The sequence below is a fragment of the Notothenia coriiceps genome, unplaced genomic scaffold (genome assembly GCF_000735185.1).
Source record: "Notothenia coriiceps isolate Sejong01 unplaced genomic scaffold, NC01 NC01_scaffold00016032, whole genome shotgun sequence".
Classification (NCBI taxonomy): Eukaryota; Metazoa; Chordata; class Actinopteri; order Perciformes; family Nototheniidae; genus Notothenia; species Notothenia coriiceps.
Window position 1 is genome coordinate 19,440 of NW_011348733.1, and position 11,348 is coordinate 30,787.

At 38.9% G+C, this 11,348-nt stretch overlaps 2 protein-coding genes across 2 annotated transcripts in view; both read left to right on the top strand.

The window, feature by feature from the left end:
• The first annotated feature begins 1,380 nt into the window (after positions 1 to 1,380).
• LOC104949378 (FK506-binding protein 1-like) lies at positions 1,381 to 4,410 on the top strand. Its single transcript, XM_010775740.1, has 4 exons — positions 1,381 to 1,486; positions 1,580 to 1,627; positions 2,400 to 2,512; positions 3,514 to 4,410. Exons 1-4 carry the CDS (start codon positions 1,450 to 1,452, stop codon positions 3,640 to 3,642), a joined length of 327 nt encoding a protein of 108 aa, XP_010774042.1. The 5' UTR covers positions 1,381 to 1,449; the 3' UTR covers positions 3,643 to 4,410.
• Positions 4,411 to 5,508: 1,098 nt separating this feature from the next.
• Positions 5,509 to 11,348, top strand: part of LOC104949381 (plexin domain-containing protein 2) — a 9,279-nt gene continuing 3,439 nt past the window's right edge. Inside the window, exons 1-9 of the mRNA XM_010775744.1 lie at positions 5,509 to 5,629; positions 7,048 to 7,256; positions 7,905 to 8,036; positions 9,124 to 9,193; positions 9,570 to 9,692; positions 10,271 to 10,389; positions 10,465 to 10,564; positions 10,691 to 10,786; positions 11,015 to 11,096. Coding sequence (XP_010774046.1) covers positions 5,509 to 5,629; positions 7,048 to 7,256; positions 7,905 to 8,036; positions 9,124 to 9,193; positions 9,570 to 9,692; positions 10,271 to 10,389; positions 10,465 to 10,564; positions 10,691 to 10,786; positions 11,015 to 11,096 — 1,052 coding nt within the window. The remainder of the gene's footprint in view (positions 5,630 to 7,047; positions 7,257 to 7,904; positions 8,037 to 9,123; positions 9,194 to 9,569; positions 9,693 to 10,270; positions 10,390 to 10,464; positions 10,565 to 10,690; positions 10,787 to 11,014; positions 11,097 to 11,348) is intronic.

An 11,348-nucleotide genomic window follows, 5' to 3' on the forward strand; every position in this document is an offset into this window, starting at 1 on the left:
TTAAAGAAATGTAAATAATAATAATTATTTGTAATATGTATATTTCACATGCACAATACTATGGTATCGAGTTCAGGTTTCTTGTTTTCATGTGCACAACAATTACAGAGAATCAGTCAATGGCAGTGCACATCGGATCCTAAATCTCTCAATGGAGCTCAACCCCTTATAGAGCGTCTGGCTGGAAAAGTGTCAGCATATTTTTTGTCACACCTGCTCAGAAGTCTCAACACCAAGACTCTTCAGCTGCTTGACGCCAATCATTGCCACGTGTTTGTAGCCTGTCCAAAAGAAAACACTTTCTCAAATAAGATATAAACAAAATACATTTATTTGGGACAGTAATTACCTTTAATTAGGACGACCTCCTTTTAAGGCCTTAATATTGACATCCGCAAATATTCAAACTAAACATTAATCAAGTATGTGTTTTACTGCCTAAACCATGGTAACATAATATTGTTTATAATTATTAGTTTTATTATCAAATTGGAAGAATTACCTTCTTCATTAGGCTTCAGGGATTGAAATGTGGACATTTGGGAGGTGTGGCAAATGCATATATTCAGAAACCCCTTCTTTTATTAAAATGTACATATTTATTTACCTTCTTTTTTGCTTCTTTCTACTACTTTATTCTACTGTTCACGGGTGCTTTGTGTCCTCTATAACATCTTTCCCGTTTCATTCATCTGTCGAGATTTTCCAGCACTATAGTTTATAGATTTGTGCGAGAGTGGATCATGTTTGCAAATATTTTTTAACTGTTTTATTGGATAGGCGAACCTATACGTTCGCGTTATACCTATACTATAAGCGTCTTTGAGTTTTGAAAAGCGCTATATAAATAAAATGCATTATTATTATTATTATTATACTTTAAAAAATGGGCGCAGTTGTCCTTTACGTTACATTCCACAACTGTCTGCAGTGGGTGTGGAACAAACCATTTGCATTTTCTTTTGAGGGGGGGAGCGAAAGAGGCTCTGCTGTTGCTTTAATTCAATATATTGTATACAATTTTTCAATATTCAACAGTAATGGTAATATGCAATGCAGATATAACGTATAATGTATTCATTGTCATACAATACGCTTTAATTGACATTCTCAGTAATAAAAACAAACGTAGATGACACCACAGTTCCGCTGTTTCCCTTAGTATAACTAACGCCCCAGGTGCCTTTTATAATTAATTTTTTGATTCAAAAACACACCTTCCTCGCACATTGTTCACGCTCTGACAACCAATTACACGCAGACACACCATGGATGTTTTATCACACACACAAGAATTAAAAGCAAAAAAAACGCCCGCATGCCCTCTCACCCACGTCAGAAATGGTACAGTCCAACAGAGAACGCACCAATCAGGTTGCGTGTGACTGAACATAGAGGGCTCGTCCAGGAAGCCGGTAAACGGGGGAAGACGACTTGGAAAAAAGAACAATGGGAGTAGAAGTAGAAACCCTTAGACCAGGAGACGGTAAGAATTGTAGCATTTTTATTCATTTACCCAACAAAATAAATATATTTCACTCGGTTTTTTTCAACCACCTTTTATTGTGTCTCATTTCAGGAAGAACCTTTCCACAAAAGGGACAGACTGTGTTCGTGCACTACGTTGGTAAGATCTAACGTTGATTCAAAAATGACCGGTCAAAGGTTGTTCAATTGGTGAATCGTTTATTTATGATAACTAATATAGCCCGTTTACAAATCAACCTGTGGTCGGTTACAATCTCAGACAGCTGGTGTAGCTTCAGATCGTGGAAATGGCGTACTGGCTTTGGGTTGAGTCGGTGGGTCGGTGACGCTTGCATGTCTGTTCGTTACGGAAATATTAGCATGAACACGCTTAGCTTAGCACAAGGACTGCAAACAACTAGCCTAGCTCTGTCAATAGTTAAGCATGCTAATCTGAAACCCACATGTTGGTCATTTAATACTTCATATATCGTTTGTTAAATCTCTGCGATTATAAATAGCTAACAGTATCGCTTACCTTTGATTCCCCGTCATTAGGCTAACATAAGCTAACCGTGCTGTATGTTTAGCTACATATATATTACATTAAAAAAACATTCATTTACCTGTTTTAAATTTAAATAAATGCAATTGAAAAATAAAGCACACCGAGCTAATAGACCAGAGGACGAAGTACTCTCGTTTACTTGAGTTAAAGCAGAAATACCACAACGTGCGAATACTTGGTTACAAGTAAAAGTGCTGAATGGCAAATGTTACCAAAGTACAAAAGGTATCAGCATCAAAATATACTTAAAGTGCCGAGATTAAAAGTACTCAATACGCAGACTCCTTGGTGCTGGAGAAACGTACCTTTATTTGACTTTGCAAAATAAGTAATCATGTTAACAAGTCTTTTGTTCCTGTTACAGGCACGCTGACAAATGGAAACAAGTTTGACTCCTCCAGGGACCGAGGACAGCCCTTCAAATTCAAGATTGGACAGGGACAGGTCATCCGAGCCTGGGATGAGGGTGTAGCTCAGGTGAGGCAGAGGAGACCTTCACACATGTCACTCTTCATGGTGGTTCACTCATCTTTTGGGTAGGCCCTGTAATGGGGCTGGCCAAAATGGCAAACTATTTATATTTTAATATCATTTACAACATTGCTGTAATGCAATATTTGTCTACAATTGCAAGGCATTTAAGCTATAAACCTGTGCCAGCTGCACTTCATGTCATGGTAATTCATATTAAGACATGGGTTATTCCATACAGCTGTGAACTGTTGTTGCCTAAGGTTTTTCAAACGGACCACTGACATCCTTTATGGTTAAATCAGCTGTAACATAGCTGAAAGCAGAAAAGTCAGCTCATTAATTCAGCTGTTTCTGCTCTTAATCATTCTGATATCTGCAGACAGCTAACTAGCTCGTGTTAGCTACCCAGCAAGTAGACGCTAACTGAACACAGTAAAACCTGCTCTCTTATGTGTCAACTTCCACCTTACCAGATATAATATCTCCTTATAAACACAAGCTCAGCACTCCGCTCAGTTTGCAGTCTTCTTTTGGGCCATTACATTTGCTAAGAGAAAGTGTTGGCTACACATGTGACAGCCTGTAATCTGCAGCAGGTGCCACGTTTAACTATTCATGTATTCACAACAGCTCATATTGCCAAATATCACCCACATATTATTTGAAACTGAGCATAACCCTTTTTCTTTTTTTTTGCAAGCCGCCACAAATTAATTTAATTTGAACTACCCTGCCCTGCAGTGCAAATGGTTGACTGTGTTCTGGGACTGAAGTAGCTTTCCTGTCAAAGCACAACTAACAAAATGGGGGCAGAAGAAGAAAAGATGTGCGTGATTCAGTCAAGGGGGTTAACCAAATAATTGATTTGCACTGTGGGAATTTTAGAATGCAGTGTTTTTGGAGCTTTAGGTTCCTCAACAGAGATGACGAATATACAAATCCCCCATTTTACATCACACCATATTGTTAACTTTTATGTAACTCGCTCTTCCTTTATTTGACAGATGAGCGTCGGCCAGATGGCCCGGTTGACGTGCTCGTCGGACTACGCGTACGGAGCGAGAGGATTCCCGCCTGTCATCCCAGGAAATTCCACTCTCATCTTTGAGGTGGAGCTGCTGAGTATCAGCTGAAGTTGAAGGTTGATCTTCAGTTACTTATTCCACCAACATCCGTCACAAATAACTGTTGATTAAAGGTGCTGTCAATAGCATTTATAAACATGTATTAATCATTGTAGACATCATTTTGATATCTAGATGATGGAGACTAATTAGACTAATGTCGGCAGTATTGATGGTGCATAATTGACACCTTGAAAAACATGACGCAGTACATCATTTTGAGAAATATGCCTTTTTCTCCCAGGATTCATGTGGCCTCCATTTTTACATTTGTATGATAAATCTTAAAGCACATCACATACATAATGTAACGACGGCAAAAGACAATGAAACATTGATTAGAAACACTACTGTGTTGTTGTTTTTTTGCATGTGCCATAAACAAGAATATAACCACTGAATCAGCATAACAAATATTTTAATATAATGTCTCAGAAGTAGTGGAATGATTAATTTTAAAAATGCACTTGAAAGAACTTTTAATGAAGAGCTTATTTGTTCCCTTTTTTTGCATTAATGTATCCCTCCATCAGATGTATTGATTTGACAGCTCGAAACTTTGACACAATGTTAAGAAGCGCTTGCAGACAAAAAACGGCTTATGTTTTCATTTTTCATCCCTCCTTGTGTTGCCTTTTGACCATATTACATTTTGAAACCTGACCTTTACACTATCAAGTGTCCTTGTGTTGTCTTAAAGTTTTTATTTTATTGTGTCATCCATTAGAAATGTTTTTCTGGGGTATTGCATTCTTGCATTAAAATATATGAAAACAATCTGAGTTGTCCAATTGATCTTTCCTTTGAAAACGTTTAGAGTTATCCCTAAGTAAGTTAAGGATGTGTAAATGTATAGCTGATAAAAAATAATATGTACATTCCTCTCTTCCCGAGTACTAAATATGTTATGTTTTAAAGTTTAATTATTTAACAGTGTACTGACGATGGCCCACAGCATTTTCTAAACAGCTCCTCCCTAAGATATAACGAAATTATTTTTAATCAAATGGCTTCACGTGTCTAGTTATAAAGGATGGTTGTGTCTGTGGCCATCTAGTGGGGAAACCTGTAAATACATTAGAGACCTACATGCTGGTGCCTTCACTTGCTCCCTATAATCATTAGTTTTAAAGCCTCCTGTAGGCAAGCGTTTCAAAATAGGATTCGCTATAAACAATGTCCAAATCAAACCGATGTTCATGTTTTGCCATTAGGTGGAGACTTGTAATATGCAAGGGTTAAAATGGGTTTTTAAGTGTGGCAATTTGCATCTTACAATATGACAAACCCCTTTTCAAATATCCAAACAATTCATTGTGCAAAATGTAACACATTTTCGCATTTCAAAGTAAATGCACCAATCTAGAAATAGTGAGAATTAAGAGACTGGAGAATAAACAATCTTGTGCTCTGGTAAACAATGTCTTCACAAACGTCATAACCAAGCATAAAGCCTTTTTAAGTAAAAAAAAAATCCTCCACAACTCCTTTTAATAATAATACATTTATTTTGTAAGCGCTTTTACAGGTGCTCAAATTCGCTTTTCAAAGGTTGTAGAAAAAAAATGTTGGGTTGATAATGAAAAGTGAAGATTCCCACTGCACTTGAAGGCACCGTTTGGTCCAGGCTCTCATCACCGAGCAGCGGTGTTTTATTCCTCAAACTGAACTGATGCACAGATGATCTGCGGATAATCCAAACCTCTATCATAAACATGGCGCAAATGTACCGTTAATCTAGATTAAATCATACTTTTCTTTTACTTTTTCTCAGAAAAGTGGGCACTTTTTTTCAACTTCACAAATCGCGATCTTGGACTTTCCCTGTCAGAGGCGCCAACTCATTGCTTCAAATTAAATGTTTGAGCATTTAACATGCGTTACGAGCTGAGGGGCAGGATGGCGATGACACTGACCAACACATGTCATCTCCTCACAGGACTAGTTATTGTTTTCCAGTTACAAATAAGCTTCATGAAGCTGAAATCCGTGTATGGTAAGTAAATAAATATGTCTTGAATCTGCTAATAGGCCTACTAAAGTAAAATATTATTTGTAAGTCATATTATGTATGTATATAAATCGGTACAATAAACTAGCTAACATAACAAATGATCAACTTTAACCTTAGCTTTAAAGTTTCCTCCTGTGTGGTTCTGCGTCATCTTTTTGTTAGTTTTTCTTGTAATTAATGTTATAAATATTGTGTTATTGGTTTGAAAGATATGTTTAGTTCTACACCAATGCCTATATGCCAAGTACAGAAAATGTGGCAGATCTTTTGACATGTTCTTATCTTTCTCAGTGTGTTCCCTTGTGTTTGTGCTTAGCTAAGTGGAAAATAGTTGATACAAAAATGTAGACCACATTAAAATTGCAGAATTTTAATAATTTATAATACTCTCTTTGGAGATACCGGGGGAATACATTGACATTTCAGTGTCCTGTAGTTGTTGGAGCCATTTGCAGCTTTATGGACAGTATGTTGTGCTTTTTGAAAGGTTTTCTCTGAAGCATCTGGGTTTGTTTTTACCTGGTTTGTGCCAGAACTTGTAGCTATTTTCTGTGGCAAACAACCCTTAACTTTTACCCTTACAAATGTTTATTTCCAGTTCAAAATAGTGAATGAGTGAGCTGTATTGAATTGCATAATAAGTCTCACTTGTGTTGATCTAAAGACCATTTTACACAATCTGAGTGGCAGTAATTGAACTCCATAATAACCAATAAAAGCTCTTGGTACCACTAAGATTATGTAGCATCAGAACACAGGGCCACCGTGTGACAGAAATATAGACACAACACCCACGTCAGCCCGGCCTCACATGCCTGGTCCTGGATCTGCTGGTGTGAAGAATGTGAAGCATGCTTTCACCCTCCGCTGTGAAAAGAGATATTAAGACGTTCTGTTGTCACTGGAAGAGTGGGGGGGGGGCACTGACCAACAGGATTGCCACATGGCACCCACCGGGGGTTTGTTTATGTCCTTATGAGAGTGAGAAGGAGGGGCAGGAGTTTGTTTACTTATGTTTGAGATGTTCGAGGCATTCTCCACATTCCCTTAACACACAGTTTCCTTTATTTATGTCCTTCTATGGAAGTTTAAAAAATCATTTGTTCCCCATCTTACATTTACAGTATGTTGTGTTTCAGTTTCCAAGCTCTTCATGGAAGCTTTATGTTTAACTGGAGTGAAACATGTGTGCATCATTTTAACTGATTTCCCCAAAGTGGAGCATGGCAGATTTGGTACCTTAAGATATATAGAAAAGCAACTATAAGATAAAAAAAATATGAATTCAATGAGTATAAATAAGAGCTTACAACGGAAAGAAAATGAAGCGTCCTCTATTTTGATTAGCTTAAATCACTTTTTGGAAAAAATAAACTTATCTCCCCTTGTTTGTTCCTCAGGAGTGTACGGCGCTGACCCCCCGGGACTGTCCTCTCCAGAGGGAGCGTGGTATGTGGTCACGGAGAACAACAGGCCCACCGAGAGGAGTCCCCGGGCCCCTGGCTGGGCTGCAGACAAGAGGGGCCACTACAGAGACAAGCACCAACCAGAGGAACCAGACCCAGAGCTGCTGATGGAGGAGGGACACGACAACTCCACTCAGATTGTGGTAAAGATATTTACCGAAAAGAGAGGTTTAACAGCTGAAGAAGTACAATTTGAAATATTTTAATAACTGAAAGTAACTGAATGTATTCAGTTTACGATTATAATGGCAGTTCTCGAGGATGAAAACTTGACAGAAATAGTTTAAATGTTGGTCTGAAATAATCTTATGGATCAAACTGTTCAATATGGTTATGATATAAATGAATGTTATACATAAACAGCTTACATTTTCTTTCCTGTAAGTACATGTGATGACATTTGGAGAATATTAGGCATTTTCTGTTTTTCATGTTTAATACATAGAAATAATTGGCAAGAAAGACTAGAGGGAAAAACTAAATGCAATTATTTTATAGAGTTTCTCAAAATGGTTGTCCTCTTTGGAACAAGAATCTGAAAATACCAGAAATCCGCAACTAACACGACTCATTTATGTTATTTCTTAACTTAAGTTAGCCTTTTGTGATTGCTTGATGAGCAGCAGATGTTTTACTTTCCATACCTGTCAAAAGTTAAAACTCATAGCCTCACTTGCATTGGAGCTCACTTTTTACAGCTCCTTCCTAAAACACATTTTTTTATATTCATCTTCACATAGTATTTTTTTAATGTTGATTTTAAAGTATTTCAATCCGTGTATTTTTGGCAGGATATTGATCACGCCTACTACACATCCAAAGTGTACGGCTCTGGAGACGGCAGAGATCTGTGGGTGAAGGTGGAGGAGGAGGACGAGGTGAAGCTGTGCGGCCTCCTGTCCAGCACCCACAGGCAGGCAGAGGTAACACAGCGTGGGAAGGAAGGGACAGTCAGGGTTATATTCAAATTAAATGTTGAAGAAGTTTGATTCCAATTGATTTTGAGACATTGTGATATAGTGTGGCTCATCATATTACAGTTTATATGTATACTAGAACATAAGCTGGGTTAACTCTCACTCAGTAGCATTACAGCTACTTTTTTACAGGATGAAACATTCTGCTTTGTCTGCTCAGGGTGTCCGCGGGGTCTTAAAAAGTATTAAAAGTTGATAAATCAATTTTTTTTAAACGGCATTTTCCAAGGTATTACATTTTGTAGCTTGTTTTCAATAAGTATATCAATTGTCCAAAGAGCTTGTATTCTACAGCTTGCCTGAATGTAATCATTGCGTAGGTGTGTAGTGTGATTCTCTGTAGTTTATTTATGGCATCCCGTTGGATTTGACGTCATCTGAACTGGACATCGCACGCTCACTGCTCGATAGCGAGCGAAGGTCCGTTTACGCCTGTTGTTAAAACCTGTTAAACCCCGAGCCTGTTTTTCAGGTTTCAGGCTCGAAAATGACATTCCCAGAACAAATGACCATATCTTCCCTTCTAAAAGGGGAAAATTAATAATCTTTTTTCTCAAAGTAATGATAAACCTGTGAGTTGGATGTTGAAAAGTCAGAATCAATATAGATGTTTTTTATGTTAAAGAAAATTCAGATTGAAGACAGTAAAAAACTGTAAATTATAGTGTCCGTCCCAATTTTTTTTTTACTTATAGTGAAAACACTGTTGCTTGCAGATGTTGTGGTTTCGGACCCGCCGAAGGGTCCGTGGGGCTTAAGACATCGTTATGGGGAAATGCAAGTCTGCGTCCAAATGGTTGGAAGATAAGGAGGAAGGACAATCAATACTGTATATAGTCAATGTGTGGTGTGTAACCGGTTAAAACTCAAAGTGGCGATGAGATCTTGAAATGTATGGAAAGGGTCTTAAAAAAGGGTCTTAATAGGGATTACATTTGACTTTCGGGTTTCGGCATATACCCTGCTGCTGCATAAGTGTATTTTGACCATCTTTAACAAACAGTTAATAACAGTTTTTCTCTCTCTTTTCCAGAGAGTGAATCTCTCCTTCGACTTCCCTTTCTACGGACATATACTAAAGGAAATCACGGTGGCAACTGGAGGTAAATCTTTAACCACACGCGTCTTCTCTTTGGGAGTCGAGAGCTCAGAGTCATGATGAGGCTCTTCATTCAAAGCAGTTTGAGATTTCATCTTTATTTGGGCTACAAATACAACCACATTATATGAATACAGACATTTTGGACTGGACGGGAGCAAGCTAAGCATTTAATATCAAGATCAAAAAAGACGACCAAAGTCAACATGTTACTTGTATAAAAAATTAAGTTTATTTTTGGCACTAGCAATTGAGATAAGCTGATTAAAGCCCAAAGAGTCTGGACGCTGTTTCCTTTGGTAGCTTGAACGTGCTCTAATTTCACTCTTTAAAAGCTGAACTAACCCTCATGCTAACCTCTGCGTGTGTTCCTCTCCCAGGATTCATTTACACCGGAGATATAATCCACCGGATGCTCACAGCCACTCAGTACATCGCCCCTCTGATGGCTAACTTCGACCCGAGTCTGTCCCAAAACTCTACTGTGGTTTACTTTGATAACGGTAGTAGACACTGTCATTTTACTCAACTGTCATCTGTTCTTCTTGTGTGGAATATTGATCTTAAATGCATTTCAATCAGGAGAGACTTAGTTTGTAGTTGATAACATTTGTATTGCCGTATGCACAATAGCGTTTTGGAGATTAGACCCCATCATACTGTGATTAATTAAGGGGGAGGAGAAGCCGACTAGAGAGAGAAACCCCCCGGGGTCTAGACCTTGGTGGTGGTGGTGAGTACTAAGGGAAAATAAAAGTCCGGAGTGATAAGGGTTCTTCTGGCTTGGACCTGAAAAACTGGAGGTGAAGGAGGTGGAGGAGGGTTGCATCAATTCTCTGAACGATGCTGTCAGGGGAGAGAAAGAGCAGATGTAAACGTTTTGCCAGGTGTGTTGTGATTGGCTGTGGGGAATAAGACGCAGCCGATTGGTTTAGCTTGGGTAAGTTGCGCCTTTACTTACTGAGAAAGGGGCGAGTGAGTGAGGGAGAATTGTGAATGAGCGTGTGGGAACCAGTCTTCCTGAAAGAACTTGCGCTGAGCTTCATTTCAATGACTGTGTTTATGCTTGTTCCCCCTGTAGGCACTGCCCTGGTGGTTCAGTGGAACCGGATCCACCTCCAGGACGACATCAGTCTGGGACCGTTCACCTTCCAGGCCGCTCTGCACAGCGACGGACGCATCGTGTTCGCATACAAAGAGGTGACATGTCCTCCCTCCTTCCTGTTCTCCTGTTAATGCGACACTCGTTTAGTTATACAGATTTATTTTTCAAAGATTCCTTTAGACATCAGCGACATCAGCTCTGAGAATCATCCTGTGAAGGTGGGCCTGTCGGACGCTTTTGTGGTGCTTCATAAGATCGAGCAGATCCCAAGTGAGTGGCACATTTGGTGTTTTAAAACTTGATTTTCCGACCATATTTTTGCCAGCCAACTCTTTAAACAATTCTCTAAATCTCACTAGTTATTAACGACATCATATCCTCTCTGACACGCTGCAGATGTTCGTCGGAGAACCATTTATGAGTATCACAAGGTCGACATCCTCAAGTCCAAAATATCCAATTCTACAGCGGTGGAGATGCTCCCTCTCCCTAGTACGTACAACTTCTAAATTACTTTTGAAAATACATGTCTTGCAAAAATCCACAGTTTGTATTTGTTTCCGTTCAATTTTAGAAACTGAATAACTTGTGATGACAATACAGTATCAGCACGATGCTCGGTGCTAATGCATTTGGCTTTAACTCACAGAAGCCGCTCTTCCTCCTCGCTCTTCCTCCTCGCTCTTCCTCCTCGCCCTTCTCTGTTTTCTTTATTCTCAGCGTGTCTCCAGTTCTCCAGCTGTGGTCCATGTGTCTCTTCTCAGATCGGCTTTAACTGCAGCTGGTGCAGTCGGCTACAAAGGTAAACTGGAAATCCCTCAGAGAGCACAGACCCACTAAATTCACATACATCCTGCGCTGCTTTAGAGTACACAGATATCCAATGAAATGAAAATATTATGAAATACAAAGAACGTGAATAGATTTTAAGGGAACATATTGCACTGCTAAAGAAGATGGCCACGTGATGAAGATATTAACATACTGTGTCTTACTGTTTACCCGATTTTAATGCACTATTATATTTAAGCAATAGCTCACGACAGGCCGTGGT